The 25,637-nt window shown below is 39.2% G+C and overlaps 1 protein-coding gene across 1 annotated transcript in view; it reads right to left on the bottom strand.

The window, feature by feature from the left end:
* Positions 1–23,084, bottom strand: part of MRPL45 (mitochondrial ribosomal protein L45) — a 51,364-nt gene extending 28,280 nt beyond the window's left edge. The window contains exons 1-3 of the mRNA XM_072414914.1: positions 22,963–23,084; positions 20,073–20,274; positions 12,729–12,846 (exon numbers count right to left, since the gene is read on the bottom strand). Coding sequence (XP_072271015.1) covers positions 12,729–12,846; positions 20,073–20,274; positions 22,963–23,004 — 362 coding nt within the window. The 5' untranslated portion in view covers positions 23,005–23,084. The remainder of the gene's footprint in view (positions 1–12,728; positions 12,847–20,072; positions 20,275–22,962) is intronic.
* Positions 23,085–25,637: the final 2,553 nt, after the last annotated feature.

The following is a 25,637-nucleotide window of genomic DNA, read 5'->3' as shown; positions in this document are numbered from 1 at the left end:
GGTGAGTTCTCAAACGGGGACAGATCAATATTTGCATGTCTGGGATTTAGGGAACCTACAATTTTTGCATCCAACTTTTGTCTTACTGAGACAAAACCTGCATGCTCTCCCACCCTGCTGCATAAGGACAAATGTGCTTGTTCATACTATAATCATTGTGGAAAATCGTTAGTCAGAGAGCTTTCACATTGATCTTTTAGAACCCGTATGCCCCTTTAGTTAAAGCAAGAAAAGAAAAAAATGGTAGTTTTTGCCACAATCTGTATTAGCCGTACATTTTACCAGGCTGTCAGTAGCATTTACCCAGCTGTAGTCTATGTACCATACCTTTAATATCTTGCAAGTCAAAATCAGTTAGATTTAGTGTTAACTACTTTCAATATTCTTAAAGGACAACACATAAATGAAACTTGCACGTATCCAACAGAAAATATATCACTAAGCACTTTAAAAGGAAAGTGCCTCTGGTATACTGGTAAGAAAGAGGGACGTGATCTGTTAAAAAAACATACAACAGGAAAAAATAAATAAAAGACTAGGGCAGGTAACCTCCTGTTCTGTAAGGCTACTGGAAATATAGTTACCAAGTTCAACTTTGATTTTACCAAAATGTTTAGCAGGACAGCACACTGAGAACCTTCACATTAGGGAGGGAAAAACCCTGGAGAACTCTCATCCAACAACAAAGAGTCTAAGAATCCACCAAAACTCCAGGCAAAAACAAAGTTTTATCTAAGGCTTGAGCTTTGGTGAAGAAACTATACACACCCACATGGTAAATTAGCACATGGCAAAAAAGGTCTGCAATACAGCACAAAAAAAAGCAAGTGAGAAAAGAGAGAGGAGAGTGTGAGAAAGAGAGAGAACACAGATCAAGATGGCATGGGTGCCAACAGACATGAACAGATGATGCAAGCCACAGGTGTACTTAAAGCAGACCTAAACTCACACTTTCAACTTGGGTTTATGGATTATGTAAACCTAAGGTAATATGATCTGTCTGGGGATTTACTTTTGTTTAAAGCTTCTCAACACCATAAACTGTCAAAAAATTGCTCTGACCCCTCCCCCATCAGTCAAAGAGGGGGGGGGAAAAGCACTTAACTTGTTGACCAATCAAAGCAATGGGAGTGGGACCATCCAGTTTAATGCATTTTTTCCCTCTTTTTTCCTGTCATGTGATGTTTGCGCTTACTCTCCAGCACCAAGGTCTGCTTGTGTCAGATGCAGGAGGGGTGTTGGCTCAGCTCCTTAGCAGGGAGGCTTCACATCTGAATGGAAGGTTTTTTATTGGGGTCACTGAGCTACAAAAAATGGGGGTGACAACTCGGATTAGGATAACATCTTGGATAAGGATGATAATGCAGATTAAGGTGACAACTAACATTCCAGTCCAAGAAAGTGAGAATAAATATTAGGTATGATGTTAGAGTTTAGGTCCACCTTAATGGAAAACAGAACTGTAGATCAAGTGCACAAGAAAAGGTTCCGTTACATAGGTTTGCAGGATCATTTCTGTGATTCAATACATGGTGCTAGACAACCTCTGGTTTTGCATATGGGACAGTTTTTTAGGCCAATTTAAAATTCAGTCTTAGGGTATGCATATGTGTGTGTTGTGGCTTCAGAAAGTACACAGACCCCCTTCATTTTTTTCAATTTTGTTATGTTGCAGCCTTATACTACAATTGTTCAAATTCTTTTCGTCTCCTATTAATCTACACCCCCTGCCCTTAATGACAAACATAAACCATAAAAAAATTTTAGACAATTTGCAATATTTGTTAAAAAAGATAAAACATTTAACATTTAAACAAATATTCAAACCTTTTACTTTGTACTTAAAACTTTCAGTGAAGCTGAAATATATTTGCAGCCTTCCCCAGATTCCGGTTTGTGCTCCAATATGCATTTTCAGCTATGAGACCTTAAAAAGAAGTGTGTTCCTCTCCAAATCATGTCCAATCAAATTCATTTATTACAGGTGGCACACCACTGGAGGGGCCTGTGCCAAATTTCAAGAATTGTTGCAGAAGGTCTAAATACTGATAAAAATGTAAAAAAGTAGATATATATTAAAGAAAAAAATGAACTAAGATGTCTTAAATTCCTTTTTTAAGGCTGCCACATAACAAAATAGAAAAATTGAAGGGGGTCTGAATACTTTCTGATGCTGCACGTATGTTTGGGTTGCCAGGAAAATTGCCCTGGCCCATAACCCTTTTATTTTTATTAATGCATCTATTTATTTTATTTCTTGCACAACAGAATTGGTTCTTCATCTAATTCTACATCCCCTACCAGCACTGGCTGTACCACAAGTTTTCACTTTGCTCTGTAAATGGGTACAGCAGGCCTAAAGACCTACCGCTGAAAGAATATGTAAGCTGCCATTGCTTAAATAATTCTAAATACTACTTGAAAAAAACTGAAACAAGTATGCTGATAACTGTGTGAAAGGCTCAAAATTGACCAAAACATTAAATGTTTCTTCTTTTAGTCAAATTCTCCTGTCACCATATTTTGATTTTTACATAGACACTTAAGTAACCTACAGTTGTGTTTAGAATAGCTAGCAATAGCAGTGTGTTTTAAAAAAAAGTAGAACGCCAAAATCCTTAAAACAGCTTTTATTTTCTATTCACACAAATGCCCAATGCATTTGTGTGTATGGAAATAAAAGCTATTATACCACTGCCCGCTCTATTACAAATTGAAACATTAGGAAAAATATATCAAATTTGTGTTATTCCTTGAAAGCAGAAAAGAGAATATCAGTTTTTTTTTTTTTTAAATATTAGTGTGGTGTTAAACTAGTGAGGTAGTTAATTTGGTGAAAAAAATGTGTCAATTATGGCCCTTATTCAAGGAAGCATTTCTCTCTGATATCCGGTTAAAATGGGTTCCAGACATTGTTCAGAAGAACAGCGTACCTTGATTAAAAAGTTAAATAGAATTGGGAAAACATATAAAGTGGCAACCAAAACCTCAAAGACATTAAAAAAACAGAAAACTACAATTTAAAAGGATATAATAGCCAAAATGACAAAGACTCAGCCAATAATCAGTTCCAGAAGGATCACAGGAGGTCTAAAGTTACCTGTGAGTATTGTTAAAATTAGAAGACACGTGAACACACAAGTGATGCCAAGCTATTGAGAACTTTCGGGGGCAGCGCTGAACAAGGTGGCTGAAACACTGCACAGCTCCCGCTCGCAACATTGTATCCAGTGTTATCCTAGACTTTGGTACCTCCCCAGAGTCCTGAGAGAGAAATCTTTATTGAGAGGGAACTGGGTATTAGTGACAACAAAAATCAGGGCTGTCATCGCCAATCCGGTCTCCTAAATCACCAGAATTGCTGCCTTTGTCAACGTCACAGTAAACATCTAGTGATTTGTCTACATCAGCAGACCCCATCCTACCCCAGGGATCCATGGCCAAAGAAGTTGCAGACCTACTTATGCCCTACTTTGATCAAAAATTTGATTCGCCGCGACATGCCTTTGAAACCATTGTCGCCAACATATCCTCCAACACTACGAGTTCAAATTGTTGAGTTGGAACAAGGTGTTAGCGATGTAGAGGATCAACTTTTTGAAGCTCAAGGAAAATTTAACCTAAAGACCAATCAAATGGCATATATGGAGGAAAAATTGGAAAATTCGGAAGATCAGTAACGGAAGGTAAAATCTGGGCTTCATAGGTATTCCCGAGGAATACGAAGGTCAAGACTTACAAAAAAAAAAAATTTTTCAGTTGATCCCATGTTAAGTCTAAACCTTCCCCCTCTCACTGTTTGAGCCTTTGAGTGCACAGAATTGGGCCTGACCGTCTACCATCAAGTCAAAGACCAAGGCTGGTGATCGCAAAATTCTTTCACAGGATGGATAAGGACACAGTACTAGCAGCCTACAGCAGGCAGATGGAGGTGAGAGTCGGTGAGGTAAAGTGAGGTAGGTTTTAACTTTTCAGAATTTCTCCGCAGCAAATGCTCAAGAAAGCCTTTTGTTCCCGCATGTTGGGGTCTTACGTATTACTTGGCCTGACAGAAAGCCTTGAATTTCATACAGAAAGAGGACCAGCACACTCCGTTATCTGTTGTTATGCCAACAGTACAATTTTTAGGTACAAACCGACAGAGCACCTACTTTATAATTGTTTAATTGTTACGGGTTTTGTGCAATTTATTGTGCTTAATATTGTTTTTTCAAAGGGTATTTATTGTATTGTATTTATTCACACTGATAATATGGTTCTTTGAGAAATTATTATACCCATTATCCTGTCCTCTGACTGAAGCTACGTACACACTTCCAATTATTATCGTCGGAAAACGAACGACGAACGTTCCTGCACGATATATATGAACGATCGTATAGCACCGATACTGCACATAGAGGTAACGACACGATCGTCCGCAGATATTGTACACACAAGAGATACGATCGTTTAAGCGATAGAGGAACTATGTGCACGACAGGAAAGTGAACGGACGTTCGTTCATCACGCATGCTCTGAACATGGACGATCAACGAACGACCGTACACACGAACGATGTTCAACGATCGTCGTCCAATCCGATCCGCCGGTCCGGTCGTTCGTTTCCAGCGACTTTCCTCGTTCGTCGGCGTCGTTGGTTACTTTTTTACGAACGATTTTTTGCCCAATCGATCGTTCGTCGTTCGATTGGAACGATAAAAATTGGAAGTGTGTACGCACCTTGAGATACCTAGGCAGAGTATTTTACGTAAGAAGTTAAAGGAACTAAACTCAAAAATGCCTAAAACAAAAAGAAATCCACTTACTTTCAATCCTGCAGTGCAGTCGATTGGTCCGGAGCTGTCTTCCATTGGGTACCGTGTCATCCCGGTATCCATCTTCGGGATGGCCTTCCCAGCGCCACCATCTTCACCTCTTCATCGTGGTTCTACTTCCTCTGTCACCCGACCCAGGCACGAGATCAGGTGACATAGGTTGGGGAAAAAAACTTTTCCATCTCACTGTGCATGCGTGAGTTCGGAAAATTTTTCTCCTCACAGGAAAAGGAGCATCCAAGAGCCTCACGGGATACATGATGTAGGTATCCTGGGAGGCTCTGGGCTCCCATTCATTCTCAATCGCCTAGGCGATTGCACCTTTTTTTTTTATAAAAAATCAACGGCCATAGGGATAAAAAAAAAAACTAACAAACAAAACAGAGTTTACCTCTAGGTACAGGAAGTGGCTATGGGGACCAAGTATGCCAACTTAGGTCAACCTGTACCTGGGTTGCTGGGAAAGGAGCCTATTTGCAAGCGAGAACCTCTTGATGCATCGCTGTCATGTATTAATAAGGCACAGATACATCAATAATGTATTTCTCGTATGGACTGGTACGGAAAAGTATTTTTGGAGTTTGTTGAGAAATTACAAGGCAATCCATTCAATTCAAAATTAACACTACAATATACTTGGAAACAAATATCCTTTTGGATATTTAGATTATGAATTCTGCGGGTAATACCATCTTATCAGCAAAAAGTGCACATCCTGTTTTCATAAAAAAAATAGCTTTTTTTGTTCCCAGTATCTCCGAATTGAGAAAATTGTTCAATTTAACACTCAATCAATATGTAATATATATATATATATATATATATATATAAAAATAAATACACACACACACACACACACACTGTCCACAACCGGTACAAAAGTCACCCCCTTAAGCTACAAAACAGATGACTTTATATTTATTGCACTGGATCGTCTATACCCAAATTCAAGAGGAGGCAATTTTGATAAAGAACTTTTTGAAAAGGGAATTCAAATTGATACTTGAATTAAATTCTACACAATATCCAGGGTTCAAAGCCATATTGAAATTTAAAGTTCTGTGTTTTTTTTTTGTTTTTTTACTATTGGGGTGTAACCAATACTTCTATTCAAACATGTTTTGTATGTTGTATATATGAAGCATGTGAAGATAGACATTTATACATATTCCAAGATGTATTTTTTCATTATATTAGTTGAATTATTTGTATTTAAAAATAATTATTAAAAGAAAACCTTTGTGTCTGCCTAGATGCTTTTCCTCATATTCTCTGGAGTGCAAAGCCTATATGGTGCGGGGTAATTTATCTCTAACAAATGGAAACATGGCCTCCATCTGTCTGGAGATGCTGTGCTACATTGGGCACCTCGGTTCAACCGTGCTGGACTTAGTTCTCTGCCCTTCTGACATCAATTCCCTTAGATGAGAGGTGGAGCCTTAAGCTCCACGTGGAACGCTGCTACCAGGCAGGAAATTGAAAATTGTGACATCAGTGGTCAGAGCCTATTTTCATACGGGACCCCTGAGAGACTGGATTTTGTTGGACAGGTTTTTAGGAGGTAAAGTAACAATCTTCTAAACTACCTCGTTAGATCATTTATACTATTTATACATTACAGTTTGTAACACACAATTTTTTTTTCACGTGGAAAGAAACTATAGGTGGGTGTCAGCCCCTGTATAGTGACCCAAGTCTTTAGTAACCACCTAAAAACAGCTGGGTGGTTACTGAAAGGTGCTGGGTGGTGTGCCTGGCTACCATTCTTTAGTAAATGGGAAAAAAGTTTTCATCTTCAAATTATGCTATGCTGTTACTAGGTGGAATTATTTGTTTTTTCCAATTTGTGTCTAATTATGGAGCAACTTGTTTTTGAGTAAGCTGATTTAGGCAGTAATTGTAGATCTTAGATATTGATATATCCATCTCTTACAAACCTTTTATGCCATTGGTGGTTGTAACAATGTTACTAATAATAATTGGATTATTCATGGAAATTTAAACAATTAGTCCCATAGGACTTGGTGCGCAAAAGATGGTCTCTGGAGAAAGGCCCGCGGCCGACCCAGCGTCCACTAAATGCAGAATACAGAGCCACACATGCAGAGTAAAAGACAGTAATTTAAAAACCAGCCAAGTCAAAACCACAGGAAACCAATCCATCCAGTGCAGTAAAAAGGGTGACATATGGTAGCACTGGGTAAGGGTATTGAAAGACAGTGGCTGAAAAAATGATTTAGGCTTTCTGTAATCAAATATAAAGACCAGTGTTTCTCAACCAGGGATCCATGACATCCTCAGGTACCCCCAAAGGGGTTCCTTAAGCAATGAGCAATGTGTGCATCTCAGCTCAGTTTAACAGCCAACAGTGATATTTATGGCTTTTTTAAAAGGGTGGCCATCAAAATAGAAGGTATTTTTCCCAATGTCCACCAAATAATATACTGTTAGCTGTGAATGCAGTAAATATAGCAGAGGTTCCTCAAGGGTTCCGCAACATTAAAAAGGTTTAGAAACACTGATGCAGACACGTAAACAAAGTGATCATGGCAAGTTTGGCTGAAAAGTCCTAATGAATTTACAGGAAAAATTTCCAAATCCCACAGATTTTTTTTTTTTGTTACTACCAGAACAGTGGTGCCTTTTTGTCTATCCACAGGCACCCTGCTCAAAGAATTTTACAACAGGGTATCCCATCCCCATCCCAAGGGGAAGGTCTTAAATGGTCTGTATATAGCACCCACGATAAAAGAGTTTTGTAAAAATTATGGCTCCAGGAAACTGTTAGTTCTTCCAGATAGATGGCTTTTTTGAAAAGCTGGTGTTAGGAGTCCTGGAGCCAGCCAAGGAAGAGTTGGGAGGGAGGGATCCTTGTTCACCCAGTATAGGTCCAGGTCTTCACCTGTACTGTAGAAGTAGACTGATGAGAGCTCACTGACTTCCCAAAGCTTGAAGGAAAAGGAACTCAAGAAAACCCATTGGTATCGGATTTACCAAGTTTTGTTTGTGCCAAACAGACTTTGTATTTTTTTTTTTTACTGCTAGTAAGAAAATGTACTGCGGTTAGTACACTTGCTGCACATTTTTAGACATCTGTGGACTTTACCATTGAGTGTATTTCGCCAGATTTACATTTGATTATTTGCATTTTTTATGATCATATTGTGTAGTCTCTACAAAATGCAAGTATGTGTCAAGGGTGGTCAACAAAAGCTGCTCTGGCATCAATGGCAGCAAAGACAGCTAGATTTACTGGTGTTTCTAAGAATCTTCCAAGACAGCAGAACCTGGGAAAGATAATTGGTGCTTTCCTATTTTGTTTGCAATAATTAAAAATGCCTCCCAGCCACCTCATTCCTCAATTTAGATAAAGTAAAGTACCTCCACCAGTGCACGTATGAGTAAAAATAAATACTAAATCTCCAATAGGTGGGAAACAGGCGTGCCATCGTGGAAGATTCCCAAAAACACAGGAACTGGTTAGCTTTCAGGATGGTAGAAATATAAAATCAGCCTACCTTAAAGTGAAACAAATGCTTTTAAAACTTCCTGCCAAACACTTGGTTTTGTTGACAGAACCTCCATTCAAAAAGGTCTAATGAAAGAGTGTTGTGAAGAATGTAGTTACCCTTAAGATTTGTTTTATTGATGGGCCCATCTACCTTGCCCTGATTTTGCAGAGAAACAATTAAATGTACTTTGATGCAAAGGGTCAAAGGACCATCCTCTTTGTAAATCATGGAAATTGTGCTAATTTTAGCCATCTTATCTTTTTTCATTGCAGTCATTATCTGGGCCCACTAGACAGCACCAAAAATGCCTTGAACATTTACGCTCCCTGTAAAATTTCAAGTACCAGATGAGACATCAACAGTAATGAGCAAGGTATAGGATTTCTGAGAATATTGTAAAATGTTGGTACAATAATCTTCTAGGTCCTTCAAAAAGAAGCAGCCACTTTAGGCAAGTATAACTGAACCGATTATAAGGTCATTCCATCTAGAAGGAAAAACAAGGCAAGATTAGGCTTACTGGTCCCCTAAACTACTGGCTATAATGATAATGAACAAGGGGCTGCTTTAATTGTATCCTTGAACCAATTTAAAAGGGAAACTTGGCCAGCATATTAAGAACCTTAATCCAACCCCAAGGCAGGGCAAAATTCTTTTAGACCAGTGCTGACCTTACCCTTCAGTCCCCGGAAGAAACCCTGGAATTTCCACATTTTTTCAATTTGACAGGCACAAAGAAAAAAAAACACAGACTAAGGGCATAATACTACACAGCTGCACATAGTAACACTCCTCTCCTAGGGACAAAGCAGGGTCTCTTGAAGAAACAGACATAAAAAAGTCCCTGGTATATACTTACTGGTGATCCCATTATATAGTACTTAATATCAAACTCTTTCTAAATACCACCACCATGCTGCAAACTCTTGTGCCGTCTCTGAATTCTACACATTGTTATATATCAATTACCTGGACAACACCCCTTTGCCCCTTTCTATCCATTTATATCATAGATAACCTGAATTAAGGAGTGCCTCAGGATGGCACACTAAATGACGCGGCAAAGAACCCCTAACAAATATAAAGATTATTTTTAATAGGGGTTTTTTAATAGATACCAACATCATATGTTAAAAGTTTTTATTGTATTGTAAATATTAACCATCCAACATTGCCATTTATCATAATCACATTAAAGTTTTAAAAGACACAACACATTTACTCTATATCAAAATCACCAAAGTATATACAGCTATTTACATGTTTGATATACCAGATATATCATAGAACACTACACTAAATCTCAAACTACAATCCACAAATTGTAGGGTTTCAAATCAAACCACGTCAAGATTTGGCCATTTAACAGTACCACTTTAGATGATGACGTGTTTAGCAGAAAATAGTCTGCTTCATCAGATCATGGTCAGAAGTTGTATGGAAAAAATTACAAACAAATAATTGTAAAGGGACTGGAATACAATTGTCATCACACAGGAAGCAGTGACCTACAGACCATCATGCCAATAAGAGATTTTTGGCTGAGGGTAATCAGCCTTGCCAAGTATGCTACAATCACTTTGGGAGTATTAAAGTAGTCAGTAAGTCGGATGTTTGACATGAAAGACTTTTTCCATATGATATTTTCCTGTGAGATGTTCCTGGATCAACAGTCTGTTGTCTTTATTTAAGACTTTGATACCGTTAATTTTTGTGCCTCTAGAAAAGCACCCAGCTTTTTCTTAAAATCTAAAATACTTGCTGAAACTACTTCCTGAGGGAGCATATTCCACATTTTCACAGACCTTACTGCGAAGCATCTCTTTCTTATCCAGAGATTAATGTTCTTTTCCTCCAGACACACTGAGTGGCCCCGTCCAACTCTAAAGTGAATATCTGAGAACAGAGTTTTCTATATGGCCCATTTATATATTTATATGGGGTGATTATATACCCCCTTAATAGATTTAGTTCAGATTATTAGTTTAGTTGTTTAGTTTAGTATCCTTTTTGTGAACTGGTGCCCTAAACAGGACTATTAAGTTCAGATGAGGTCTGACCAATGCTTTATACAAGGCCAGGATTATGTCTCGATCTTTGCAGTCTATTCCTCTTTTAATACAGGAAAGTACTTTGGTAGCTTTACAGTTACAGTGTAATTTACATATATAGTTACATAGTAGGTCAGGTTGAAAAAAAAGACATAGGTCTATCAAGTTCAATCACTAGGGAAATAAACATATCTCAGATAAAAAACCCTATGGACATAGTTGGTCCAGAGGAAGGCAAAAAAACCCTGGTACAATTTGCTTCAAAGGGAGGAAAAAAAATTCCTTCCTGATTCCATGAGGCAATTGGATGTTCCCTGGATTACCAGTCTCTGTTATCTTTACTTTAAAGCCTTACCACTCCCTCTAACTACAGTAACCCAACTCCTTACATGTTCATCCAGATTAACCTCTCCACCCTCCACATCTAAGCCATTAACTACCTGCTGAGTGCCCGGGAGACCCCTTTCAAGGTGATCGACTGATTTCAGTGTTGTAATGCGCTTCTCCAGCTCTCCAATGTGAGACACCAGAAAGGCGACTTGCTCACATCTGTTACAACAGTATTCACCTAGGAGCTGTTGGTCTATTTGTGCATACATATGATGGACAGTGCACTGAACAAAACCTTCCACCTTGCTGCCACTCATTTTCCAAGTTACATTGTTTTCAAGGAGTTAAAAAAGTTTACTTACAGTTTGTAGTTAGTAAAGGATTTACCTGCTTTTTTTAAACTGCTGTGTTTTCTAACTTCACTTGTGTCACCAGCCAAGAATGAGCAAGCTCAGTTTTAGATTTAGTGAGTTTTTGAGTTTTAGATATTGCAGCTTGGTATTGCATGTTAATATTACCAAAACTTCAAGATACTTTACTTTGGACAGTATGAAGCTTGCAGATTGTTAGCCTTCAAGTGCATTACATTACAATATGGAATGTAATTTGACAAATGAAACAGTAAATCCAGGTCTGCTTGTAGGTTATAGACATCCTGTATAGACTTAATTCCATTGCACAGTTTGGTGTCATCTTCAAAAACAGAAATGGTACTTTTAATCCCGAGTTTTATATAATTTATAAAGATGTTAAACAATAAAGGTCCCAATATTGAACCCTGGGGTACACCGCTAATAACCTTAAGACCATTGAGAGTATGAATCATTAATTACTATTCTCTGGATGTGGTCTTTAAGCTAGATCTCTATCCATTTACGGATTGAATTTTTTGAACCTATGGACCCTAACTTGCATATTAACTGTCTGTGGGGTACTGTGACAAATGTTTTTGCAAAGTCCAAGTACACTATATCAACTGCTACTCCACTATCTACCGGTTTACTTACTTCCTCAAAAAATGGGAGAAAATTTGAGACAAATTACGTCTTCCTTGAATCCATGACGGCTATCAACTATAGTATTTTTTTGCAGACTCTATGTTTTTTATGTGTTTTTTTTATCACACTCTCTAGACTTTTCAACTATAGTTTATCTTACCTGTCTGTAGTTACTTGGTTACTTGGTAATGACTTTGCACCCTTTTTGAAGATAGGAACCACAGATAGATAGAAGATAGGTACCATGCCGCCATTGGGTTAAAGAGAAGCTAAAAATTTGAAACAATGGCTTTGAAATAAGTAAGCTCAGCTCTTTAAGGACACAAGAATGTTTATCCAATTGTTTCTTAACCAATTTTTTAGCCATTGTGACTCATTTAAGGCTGTGCACATTACTATTTGCAATTTGAACTTGAGCACTTCATTAATGAAAAACACAATTGCCAATCTCTTGCAGGCGCAGGTCTAATTTCTAAAATTCATACAGGCCAGTGGAGATTCCAAATGCAGGAAACACAACGGAGTAATCAGAAAGATGCCTATTATAAACTACATACATAATGGGAGGGAACTAAACATTGTGAAGAATTGAAGTAAAGGATTTATAGGGTAACTCACACCATCCCTATCGCCGTGGCTATCAAGACAGAATGGGAGCGCAAAGCCTCCCGGGATTCCTAGGTCACGCATCCCAGGAGGCATCTGGCTGCTTTTTTCGCACATGTCCTTATCTCAGACATGCACAAAAGGTGCTGTTTCATTCATGGAAAAAAAAAAAGGCCGATCTCATGCATGTGCAGTGCAAGACAATAAGGTTGATAAGAATACTAGAATATAAAAAGAAGATCACTGGTAATAGAAACAAAAGTCAAAAGATGGGATGAATTAATAAAAACCCTTAATTTATACTCACGTCTTGTATATATACACACAAAACAGTTTTTGCCCAGGAAAGGGTGGCAAGGAGATATAGATTAGGTAAGAAAAGAAAAATGGCCATCAAGGATGGCAAGAACATACGCCAAATGAGAGGCCGCTGTCTGTCTTAGCTTTTCTGTTCTCTGTTTCAAGCCATCCTTGGAAAGTGTGGACAGGCGTGCATCACCCTCTGGAGGTACATAGGGGTCTAAAATTCCACCTAGAAATAAAGAGAAGAATTAAGTAGGCACACAGCCTGTAAATGGATATAAAGAAACACCAAAGTGCTACTGTGAGGGAGATTGATAGTATACTAGAAGACAGAAAGGTTTAGGTATTAACAATAGTTCATTAGAACAAAGAAAACAATTATATATTAGAACATAGTTCTCCCCAGCTTCTTGCTGGTGGGCGGGGTGCCCAGCTGCTGTTCGTCATCTGCCCAGCTCTTATACACAGCTCTAATCCTTTGAACAGATGACAACTGAGAACAGAGCAGCCTCTCCATTATCTGTTCAAAGGATTCAAGGCCTTGATAAGAGCCTGGCGAGAGGAGAAAAGCACAGCACAGCTCACCCTCCCCATTCACTAGCTCTTCAGGGTGCACAGGTAACACTCATAGCCAATAGTAACTACAATTCAGCACTCCAGCTTTTAAAAATTTCAAGATACGGGGATCAGAATTGTAAAAACTTGTTGATGTTTCAAAAGCAAGTGTGCCTAAAAGTCCTTATTAAAAAAAAAAAAAAAGTAAGATGGGGACCCCCGGGGCTACTTACATAGAAAGGAGAATTGGGATGGGGCCCCAAAATTGATACCTACCTTTTACAGATCTGTAACTGTCATACTATGTTACCCTGTCTGCTTCTCTTCTTTGAATCCCAATTTCGCTGGAAAATGTAGCTAAAACACACACACTAAAATTTCATTACTATGGCCTCATCAGAACATGAAAAACACTATTAAAACGTACTGCCCTGTTACACATTACTGCCCACTTCAAACACAAACCCCAATTTCTATGTAATAAGGTGTAGAAACTGAAACCCGGTGGGGAACATCTGTGGATAACACCCCCTAAAATTTTATCACTGTTATTAAAACAAACTCTGCCAGCCAAAAGAAAATTGGGGTTCAGGTACTGGAAGTGTACAGTCATTTGTTAACAGAGCAGCCTATTTTGATGGGCAGAATTTTTTACATTGTAATTATGCCATAATGATAAACGTTTGGGGTGTGTTAGCCACAAGTCGCCCCCCATCTCATATGCACCTTCAATTTTGTTTATCTGCACGGGTTCAAGGTAGGGAAGCCAACAGTTTGATGGGCAAAAATTTTATTTATGTTCAAATGATGCCATGCTAATGAAATTTTAGGGGGTTTATACATCTGTTCCCCATTTGCACCTACATTTTAAGTTTCCTAAACCTCCCTATTCCAGATAAATTGAAGTTTAAAGAACAGAAGCATGGTTTTGTGAAAGGCAGCTATAAATTTAGGGGGCCCCACCCCAATGCTCCCTGCTATATAAATGGTCCCTGGGGGTCCTTAGTTAGCATTTTCAAATTTGGGCTTCTAGATGCACTTTATTTATGAAACAGCAACCCAAATGTTCACTTTCAACTATTTTTTAAACTCATGATCCCCATATCCTAAAATCCTCTAAAGAAAGCTTGGTTATTAGTAGCTAAGAGTGTACCCCTGTTTACCCTAAAAAACTCGTTACAAGCAACAATTTAAGAGATCTGAAGGATTGAACACAGTGAGTTGTTAGGCTGCAGAATATGACAAGCAGCCTTTACACACACAGCTATCAAACTGTGTGTGGATAAATTTCACATGCAGTTTTGGACACTGGTTGTACTGCCCCCATCACATGCATGATGTTCCTAAAGCAACACCACATTTTAACATTATATAAAAGGTGACTTTCTCATATTAATAGAAAAATATGTTTTTGTTTTTTTTTAATTTTTTGGGGGAGGACCCCTCCCCTTCCATCTTTACTGCCAAGATGATAAAGACTGTAGAGTAAATCCGCAGCCTCCTGAGATATTTGTGTCACATATCCCAGATAGCTGTGGGCTGCTCCCATTGCGCATCAGGAATGCATCTTCAGGGGCTTTCCAATAATGTAAAAAAAGTGCTTAATCTCACACATGCCCAGTGAGATCAGCAATGGAACGGTGGGCATCGGAAGGAAGAGGGAAACTGAGCATATGTGGGGCTCTGAGCTCAGCTCGTACATAAATCAAGTGAAATTTTTTTTACAAAAACTTCGCATTACCTAGATATAGCGCTAAGAGGACACATCTGAAGTCAGGCTGAATTCACACTGGCAGTAAGGTTGCGTTTGCTACATTTACCCCTCACTTTCCTCTCGCCAGGAACCATTGCTGCTTGAAAAACTGCCAGGTTGTTACCAATCTTAGTTGCCTAGCAGTTGCCAAGTAGTCACTCAGGAGGGGTAAAATGGTCCAGTTTTTTACTGCTAATGTGAACTAATCCTAAACTGTTACGCTACATTGATTACAATATTACACAACTACAAAGGATTACACTATTAAATATGGAACACTAGGCAGTTGGATCAAATATACAGCAATAGACAGTTGGGGCATAACAAAAAAAAAATGGTAGGTAGAACACTGGGTTACTGGATATCTATGGCACAAACTAGGAGCACTAAATTCCCCATGTCTTGCCCTGCCCATATTTTTTTTTACTACTCATATACATTTTTCTCACTACCCAGGTAAAAAAAAATTCTGGGGAGAACACTGTAGAGTATAACGGGGGAAAACATTTGTGGAACAGATTCAAGATTTCATACATTGCATTTGTAGCCAGAAATGCCCCCCTTAAAGTAGGTATAAAGAAGGTGTGTTACCAGAGTTGATGTGAATGCTCAGGTGTGGCTATGTACATATGGGCTATGTACACACATTAGATCTCTTTGGATGAAAACCATTTTTTTCCTGATCATTTTTAGTGACAATGAATGAGCACTGTACACACAGAAATGTTCTGTGGAAAAGGGGTGGGGGGAACAAGCAAGTGACTCACTCTCGCTGTGACTTCCTCTAAAGCAAATCGCTCTTCATTACACTGCTGTTTATTCATCTGTCAGGACAGATCAGGTAATTTTGTCAGAAACAAACAATCATGATCATCTGGGGGTAACAATCTAGTAAGTGTATATAACCATTATTAACATACCCTTTTACATTTATGAAAAGATAAGAATTCTGTCTTGGTAGTATATGAATCAATACTGCACGTGTACAATGTGAAGCACTTAAATAATCAAACTGAAATATATAAACTCTTAGGACCCCATACAACTTCACTTAAAAGAGTCAACGTTCATCTCACTAGCATAGGACTGGACAAAAACGTACAATGATCTGGCTACGATTCAAAAAAAAATTTGGTTAATTTAGGATTATGCATAGCATCTGAAGACATTCTGACCCCAAGCATAAGCTGCAAAGCCAACTGCAACATTTCTCTGGAAAAATGTGCACAAACCCGAAAATGTAGGTGCAAGTGGAGGCCCGCACCCCTTGAAATGTCATTACTACTGCATTATTGGATCATAAAAATCTCTACCCATCAAAACACGCTGTTACACATAAAAAATTCAATTCTCTACCTTAAACCCCAATTTCTCTAAAAACAGTGGGCTGTAAATTTTAGAGGATGTTAACCACAGGTGTTCCCCACTTGTACCTACTTTTTCAGTTTCCAACACCTTCCAATGCCAGAGAAATTGTGGTTCAAGCATTACAGGCAGTCAGTTATGTTTAACAGGGCAGCTCGTTTTGATGGGTAGAGATTTTCATGCTCAAATAATGACAGTAGTAATGACAGTATAACAGTTATAGTTTTGTGACAGGTAGGCATAATTTTAGGGGCCCCAACCCAATGGTCCTTGGTATGTAAGTGGCCCAGGGGACTGCAATTTGCATTTATTTTTCAAAATGCTTTTGAAACACCAACCCCAATGTTCAATTTTCACAAGTTTGTAAACTTTTGACCCCCACACCTTGAAATTCTTTAAAGCTGGGGGACCGAAATGCTTACTAGTAGCTAAGTACCCTGTGTACCCTGAAAATTCAAGCGAGTTGTTAGCCTGCAGAATATGACAAGCAGCCTTTACACACCCAGCTATAATACTGTGCTGACATCAATATTACGTCACAAGCAGCTTTATTTGACCCTTGGCTGTCCCACCCTCATCTGCGAATACATGCTCTGCAGTCAAGTGAGAGGGACACCAGCAGTCCTCATCTGCCATCACGTTTACATGCATGATGCTCTCAAAGCTGACCTCTGACCACATTTTTACCATGTTAAAAAATAGTGGCTACCCGTTTTTATAAATATTTAATTGGGATTTTTTTTTTTTTTTTAACATTTTAAAAAATTTTAACAATGTTTTTAGGGAGGACCTCAATCTTTAGCACCACATCAGTAACTGAAGGGGTAATCTGAAGCCTGGGAAGAATGGAGAGCGTTGGAAAGAAGAGGGAAGCTGAGCCTACACAGGACTGGGCTGTTTGTGGACAGATTATGGGCTGGTCATCAGTAAAAAATTTATTTTTTCCAGAAAAGTTCCAATTTACTTAGATATAAATCTAGTGGGCACATCTGAAGCTGGCCAAATTTACACTGTAAGCAAAGTTGTATGTACTGCTTTTCTCATGGCAGAAACCACTGGGTCTTGAAAAACCCTGGAAGGTACTGCCTGTTACCAATCCCAGGTACCTAGCAGTTGCTAGTACAGGTAGTCACTTGGGAGTGGCAAATGCCACAGTTTTTACAGCCAATGTGAATTAATCTTAACTTGGTACAATGCATTGATAAGACTTCTACACTCCTACTACATGTGAATACAATAACTTAACATACTTAACAAAACATGGAACAGTAGGATGTTTGGTCACTGGACTGTTGGGGCATAAAAAAGATAGAAAAAAATATGGGACATGGCATTAAAAAGTATAGGGGGAAGGTGGAAAACAGACAATAAAAAGGGGTTATTGGATACCTACAGCAAACCTATACTCACAAAATCAACTTTGGTTTATAGATAACATAAGCCTGAGTTATAATCATCTAAATACCTTTTTTATTTTTTCAGCTTGCTTTAAGTTTAAACATTAAAAAACAAGTTCTGGCCACGCCCTTAGGTCTCTCCATCGCCTAGGCAGAGAGGTGCAATCTGGGAAATGCCATCCTTGGTGGGAGTGATTGTAATCCACTCCCACTGCCCTAGTTATGCAGATTTTTTTTCTCACTGTGCCACTGCTCTGTCTGCAGCTGCTGAGCTTGAGAGCTTTGTGTTCCCTGAAGGAGGGAGGGGAAGTAGGTGGAGGAGAAGGTCAGGAGAGGAAGAAAATGTAAACTTGACAGTCACAAGCTGGCCACTTCTAAACACTTCAGATATCATTATATATTGCATGGAAACAAGCTGACCCAGCCAGTGCCAACAGGGAAGACTGACATTTTAGTGCAAGTAAGTAAAAAAGATTAAATTGAAAGACTACTTTTTGAGTACCCACTTTTTTGACCACCTGGCTACAAAAATTTCTGTGCGGTAATGCATACACAATCTTGTACAAACACCTCTCAACTGACAAGTTGGCTGTACACCAAGTCCCCTACTTTTTATTTATCCTAATCTAAGAAATTAGTTTTTCCGGTTTTTGAATATATATTTATTTAGGGCAGGCATGTCCAAAGTATGGCCCGGGGGCAAAATGCAGCCCGTGTTCAGATTTCCACTGGGCAGCAGTCTGTCATAAAATCAATACTATGCAGCCCGACACCACTGTTGACCACAGTATAAAATACACACGTACAACAAAAATATTTTATATTTCATTAGAGTTGATCAACCGCCCTACAATTATTGGCCTGCTACTCCCCATGTGTGCACAGGGAATCCCCTACATCATTATAGTGGGCATGAGCTGTGCGTGACCTCCACGGACCACGTGCACTCTGATCCCAAGAACGTGCTCTGCACAGAGCCCACACTGACATCAGACTCTACGCACAGGGAATCCCTCGCGTCATCCTGGTGGGTGTGTGCGGGACACTCCCAGACCACACCCACACTAACCCCGAGGATGTGCTGATCCGGTCGGCCCCCACACATTTTCACTCCACCAAATCTGGCCCTCTTTGCAAACAGTTTGGACACCCCTGATTTAGGGGTTCAGCGCAAGATACAGGAACACCCGCCTCTTCTAAAATAATTATGATTTCTTTCTATACAACTCATTTCCTAGGCAGCATCCTTAAAACACCTCATTATATGCCGCATCATCTTTTTTTCTCTCTAACCCTATGTTCTTCCTAATATGTGTAGAACTTCTTCGAAAAATATTTTGGCAGTCACTGCTCTCTTCCCACTATTCTCATTGCACTTACAAATTACTTGAACACAAGCGTCCAGATGAAGAATACAAAGAAGAGGCCTCACTTTCTGTTTAGATATGACTACAAGGCTATCTGTTCTAGGCCGCTAAAACCTCCAGCATAGTGTGCCCATGTGGTTTTGGGCCTATTCACGTTTGGTGCTGCTTCAAGTACATAGTTTGCAACAAAACCACCTAAACACCAGGACCTGCCAGGAGTTGCTGCAACACTTCACTGGAGAACAAGGTTTAAATTTTTGCAGATGTCTCAAATAAAGAAGCTGTCAGAAGTCACCCCTCACCTGGGGAAAGTTCTAGTACGTAAAACAAGGAGCACGCTCTTTCCCACCAGCCTCCCTAGCTCATACTGTACAGGTCCACCAGCTTCCCTAGCACATAATGCACAAGTCCACAGGACTGACCCATAAGCAAAATTACAGATAGAGGAAAATGTATTTTGATGTACAGCAGACACAAGTCAGCAGTGAGGAGGGCTTGGAGTGGCATTTATCTGTCTGGTAGGCAATACAGTTTTAAAATGTCTTGGATAAGGAGATGGTAACAAAAAAAAAAAAAAAAAATCAACTCATTGTGTATTAGTAAGGATAAGCAGTTCAGAGCTTACCACAAAACGGTTAGGTTAACAGAGGACCAAAAGTGTTTTATAAATTGTACAAGGAGCCACTTAATAGAGTTCTTCTGCAAAGACCACCAAGCTTTTGTCTGGGAGACCTTTACCATGCATGGTAATCCCATACTATAATTCTACCAAATACTTAACTGACAGTTAGCGCTTTTACCAATGAACTGTAGTTTGAGGTTTAATGTTTTCCTGGACTCCATGTAATTTGGTTCCACGTTCCTCCAAGAACCAGTTGTAAACACACTGAACATTTTGATGCAGCAATTTACATGAATAATCTGTTCTCTGTAAAGCACTGCATAATTGGTCAATTACAATATAATTTACATAAAAATTTCAGAAATACATTTCATTATCAACATAAGGTTTCACTACCTGTGCAGGAAACATTAATTGGACGTTCCATGATTTCTTCTGGAACAATAATACCAGCAGCTCTTATTTTCTGTGCCATTTCTTCAGCAGTATTATAATTGCTTTTTGCTGATGGTGGAATAGAGAATCTTTTCTTTGTCCTGATCGGATGAAGGAGGAGTGGAATTTTAAACCGATTAGGCTTCAGGAGAGAAGGTAAACACTAAAGAAGAAAATTCGAATTAATATAATGGTTCGTTGGGTAGTTTATGGACAAATAAAACAAGTAAAAGGACTTTCCTTTCGGTCTAACTCAAGTAACTAAAATAAATATTTTTTCAAAAATGAAATTAATCTTTAGCAACTTAACTAGATCAATAAGATGTCGCAAGGGTCCATAACACAACTCAGTAAATAAATGTAATTAGAACAGATGTTTGTCTCAACATATTAATAGGCAGCTTGGTGTCAGTTACTGTATAAAATCCTCACTGTGAGTAATCACAATTACAAGTTACAAGAGCTTGCAGAACAGCAAAAGACCTCTTCTGCAAGCCATGCAAATTGCCCCCACCCCATGATGTCCTAAACTCGGGGACTGCCTGAATTTGAAAATCCCAAATTGTGTATGCTCTTGTGGACACCTGTAATATGATAAAAACACTGCTTTCTAGAAAGGCGATTACGTATCCTCTTTTAACGGTTGGTCAATGATTTTAACAAATAATGGGGGGGGGGGGGCATGCACACAAACTGCTAAAAGGCAGTCATTTGTACATTTATATGACATAAGATAAAGAGAACTCCCGTCTGTTAAACATCTTTCTAGTGCAACTTTTCTCAACCTTTTTGCCTTGGGGGAACCCATGAAATAACTTATAGGTCTTGGGGAACCCTCTACTTTAAATACCCTATCCACAGCTCACAGTATATCAGCATGGTGGTTTTCAGAAAAATGGCAGCACCCTGCAATGGAACAGGGTCAGGTAATTTTGCAGGTTTAGTTCACTTTAGGCATCCTAAAACTTGCCCCCCCCCCCCCTTCCCAGGATGATCCCAAGAAACTTGGGTGCGGAGCGTTAGCCATAATCAGCAAGTTTGCTTGCTGCTATGCTATGGTATACTTCCCAATTATACCACAGACTTACCTCTGTGCAGCTATCAGGAGAAGCCTCCAACTTCTGAGAGGACAGTGATCCTCTTCAGCTATTGGATGGCTACAGATTATGGACACTGTGCATGTGCAGAAGTTACATTGTCTCCAGTGTCTGGCTCTGTGTCCGTCCAACAATGTACAGCTAAAACAAAAAGACACCGAGAGCCAGGGCTCTATTTTTTAAGATGTCAACAGGAGACGTGCAATGTATCTTGGTAATTAGCTCTACTTCCTTTTGACTTATTTTTTTGAGTTGTCAGCTTTAACCTCCACCAATATCCCTAATATATCACTCCACAACATACCGATCCATAACATACCAAACGCAGTAATACTACATCCTAAAGCAATATTATATATACTAGTACACAGTCTAACTGTGAATTTTACCCAATACCTAGGTTATTGATTTACTATAGTGCCTTCAAATGCAGATTACAGATTACATTTAACTAAGGAGCACTGGATGAGGAAAAGACTAAGGCTACGTACACACGTGCAATAACTGTCGTTGGAAATGAACGATTGACGACCGATCGGCAGATAATCTTATAAAAAAATTGAATGACTGGCCAACCACACCAACGAACGAGGAAAGTTGCTGGAAACGAATGACCACTCTTTCTCAATCCATTGTGTGTGAAGTAATTTAGTGATCGTGGATTGTACTGCAGCACTTTCTCTAGTACACATCACTTCCTGCATCGTTCAAACGATCGTATCTAGTGTGTGCATATTATTGGTGGATTATATTTGAACGATCGTATTCTTACCATACAATCGTTCAAAATAATCGTGCATAATCGTTTGTTTTGCAATGGCAATTTTCGTACGTGTGTACGTAGCCTTAGGTAGTAGGCAGGAAGCTTGTTTTTTCATAACAAAAATAAAAACGATATAACTTTCTACAATTTTTTTTTTTCTGGATTTATTGTTAAACAGTATAGCTCAGTGTTTCTCAACTATTAGTCAGTGAAACCCTAGGGTTACTCCAGAAGTTTGCTAGGGGTTTATGAACCATGAGTAATTTGGACCTCTCATGTCAGTTTAACAAATCTCAATGATCTTTTTGGTTATCTATAAGTGTGGCAGTCATCCTGAAGACAAGCAGTGAGACACTATTATTATTTCAACTGACCACAGAGTTAATATACTGCGAGAGGTGGAAATAGTTATAGAAGGGGTTTCCTGAAGACCTTAATGTTATCTCAAGTTCCCCAATGTAAAAAACATGACAGGCTGGTGAAGACTGTAAAAGTGACATAGAAGAGCCATTGTAAATTAGGCAATGCAGATTGACTGGATTAGGGAATTACACTTTCAGCATTAGCCCCTCTAATTGTATAACTCAAACAAAACCCCACCAGATGCCATTAAAGCATTGACCATCTTTGCCAAAAATATACCATTTCATCACCTATTAATTTGAATGGCAAATCTTTAAACAATGGTCAGAAATGTGGGTATGTACGTGTGAAACTATGGCGAGAAAGCATAGAAATATATTATATCATGTTTGCATGCATCAGTGAATACACCAGCATCCTTCCACAAATCTTGTGTCAATACAAAGACATGACACACTTGACATTGCTTCCTTGAACTGGAAGTCTTGGCTACAACGTGATTCCATGTTCGATCCCCCTCCCCATGGTTTCACACATGCAACACGCCAGGATGTTCAGCATATCTTAACACATGACTTAGAAAAAGTTTATTGTTCAAATGTTTCTTGTTAATGTAACCTTTACCCACCGGTTGACCCACTGTCCTGAGAGCACTCACAAAAGTAGCCATCTTTAGGAGACTCGGCACGCACAAATGATCTCACACGTCTGAAAACTCCGCCTCGCGCATTCTACTGGCGTCACTGCTCCTCTGCTCACTAATACTAGATGTTCTATCAAATAAAGCTGGTTGTGAAAAAAATCCTCCCGGGGGGGTGTGTACAAAATGGCGTGTAAAATTACAAGGGGCGTGTACAATGACGTCATCGGCAGGAACTTTTTAGCTGTTTGTGTACAATGAATGAATGCTGCATGTCATGTTTTGCAGCCTTACATCTCCCAAACCTCCATATTTCCTCAACAGTATGTCACAACGACTTAAAAATGTCAGGGTACACAGTAGAGCCTAATAGGTAGCAGTACCCCAAATTTCATATACCCACCTTGAACAAGTTTCAAAAATGGGGGTAATAATTTTAAAAACTAGTGAAAATTGTTTTAAAAGTGTGTCTAGAATCCTGAAATTAAGCATACAAGTTGTGAACCCCAGGGCCACTTACATAGCAAGGAGGTGTGACCCCTAAATTTATACCTACCTGCCACAGAACTATCATACTACAATACCATGTCCACTTCCCTAATTAGAACCCCAATGTCCCTGGAATGGGGGGATGTATGAAATCAAAAATGTAAGTGCAAGTGGGGGACACCTCTGGCTAACACCCCCTAATATTTCATCGCTTTGGCATCATCAGAAGGTGCTGCCCTGTTACACATTGCTGGTCGCTTCCAACGCCTGAACCCCAATTTCTCTGGAACTGGGGGGGTAAAGGTAGACAAAATTAAAAGTGCAAATGGGGGGCACATGTCACAAACCACCCCTAAAACAATGGGGGGGCACGTGTGGCCAACAACCCTTAAAATTTCTTTGCTATGGCATTGTCAGAACATAAAAAACTTTATTGGGGTCCAGGTAATAGAAGCAACCTGCAATTTGTAACGGGGCAGCGCATTTTGATGAACAATTTTTTATATTCTGACTATGCCATAGCAAAGAAACAGGTGTTCCCCCCCACTTGCACCTCTAATTTTGTTTACCTGCACCCCAACCCCCCACCCCTATTCCAGAAAAATTGGGGTCCAAGTAAAAGAAGCAACCAGCAATGTGTAACCGGCCAGCGCATTTTGATGGGCAGGGTTTCCTATGTTCTGACAAAGCCAAAGCGGGAAAATTTTAGGGGTGTTAGCCACAGGTGACCCCCACTTGCACCTTTAATTTTGTTTACCTGCACACCCCCCCTCCTCTTTTGGAGAATTTGTGGTTCAGGCATTAGAGGCAACCAGCAATATGTAACAGGGCAGCGCATTTTGATGGGCAGAGTTTCCTATATTCTTACAATGCTGTAGTGATAAAATTTTAGGGGTTGTTAGCCACAGGTGTCCCCCACTTGCACCTCAATTTTTGGTAACCGGTACCTCCCAGTTTCAGAGGAGTTCAGGCGTTAGAAGCGACCAGCTTCTTCTGTGTACCCTGAAATTTTGAAGTTGTTATGACATACTGTTTAGGACAGTGGTCGCCAACCTTTTTGGTTCAGTGGACCAATGGTTGGCCACTGCTGGTTTAGGAGATTTATAGGTTTGTACTCGAAAGAGATGTAAGGATGCAGAACATGGCATGCAGCTTTCACACACACACAGCTATAAAACACGGCCAATTGTACACAACCCTTGTAGTGCTGTTTACTACTTTTTTCTCCACTGCACCTGCTTTTTTTTTTTTTTTTTGTGGGCACACTAATTTTCGTGCACCTTTTCTTTTTGTTTGTATTTATCTCAATATCTTTCGTTCTTTTATTTTTTTATATGTGTACTCCAAAGATGTCATCTTGGAAGAACTGTTTATACGGATATATATATATATAGCGGCATACAATACAGCAAAAATAGATGTGTTTTAAAAAGTGATACAGTTTTATATATATATATATATATATATATATATATATATATATATATATATATACAGGTAGTGCTGGGTTAAGGACATCCGACATACAGAGGACTCCTAGATATGAACGGGCTTCCCTGCTCTTTCTTGTGCAGGACAGAGGCTTGATGGGGGGAGGGTCAGTTTGCATGATTTGCTGAAGTCTTTTGCTGTTCTGCAAACTCTTGTAACTCTTTAATGACCAAGACAAACTCTGCAATTGTATCTTTTTGCAACTTGCTCCAGAAGTTAATGAATGTCTAGATTCCATAAAGATTTTTTCTTTGCCTTGCTTTTTTGCTTTGTTTGTGATTTACTCACAGTGAGGGTTTTATACAGTAACTGACACTACGCTGCCAATTCTATGTTGAGACAAACATCTGTCCTAATTGCGTTTATTAAAATAATGTATCTGTTCCCACTTACATACAAATTCAATTTAAGAACAAACTTACAGTCCCTATTAGATATGTAACCCGGGGACTACCGTGTTTCCCCGATGATAAGGCATCCCCATCAAATAAGCCACCCCCCGATTTTTGCTCAAACAATTAAAATAAAGCACCCCCCGCAAATAAGACATCCTCCGATACCTGATACTGTGTGCCTCTGTGACTCCTCGATGCTGGCTGACAATGAATGGCACAGAGTGATCAGAAGGGGCCAATCAATGGCACATACGGTAGTGATCAGAAGGGGCCAATCAATGGCACATA

The sequence above is a fragment of the Pyxicephalus adspersus genome, chromosome 6, assembly GCF_032062135.1.
Source record: "Pyxicephalus adspersus chromosome 6, UCB_Pads_2.0, whole genome shotgun sequence".
Classification (NCBI taxonomy): domain Eukaryota; kingdom Metazoa; phylum Chordata; class Amphibia; order Anura; family Pyxicephalidae; genus Pyxicephalus; species Pyxicephalus adspersus.
This window is presented reverse-complemented; position numbering and strand designations above follow the sequence as displayed.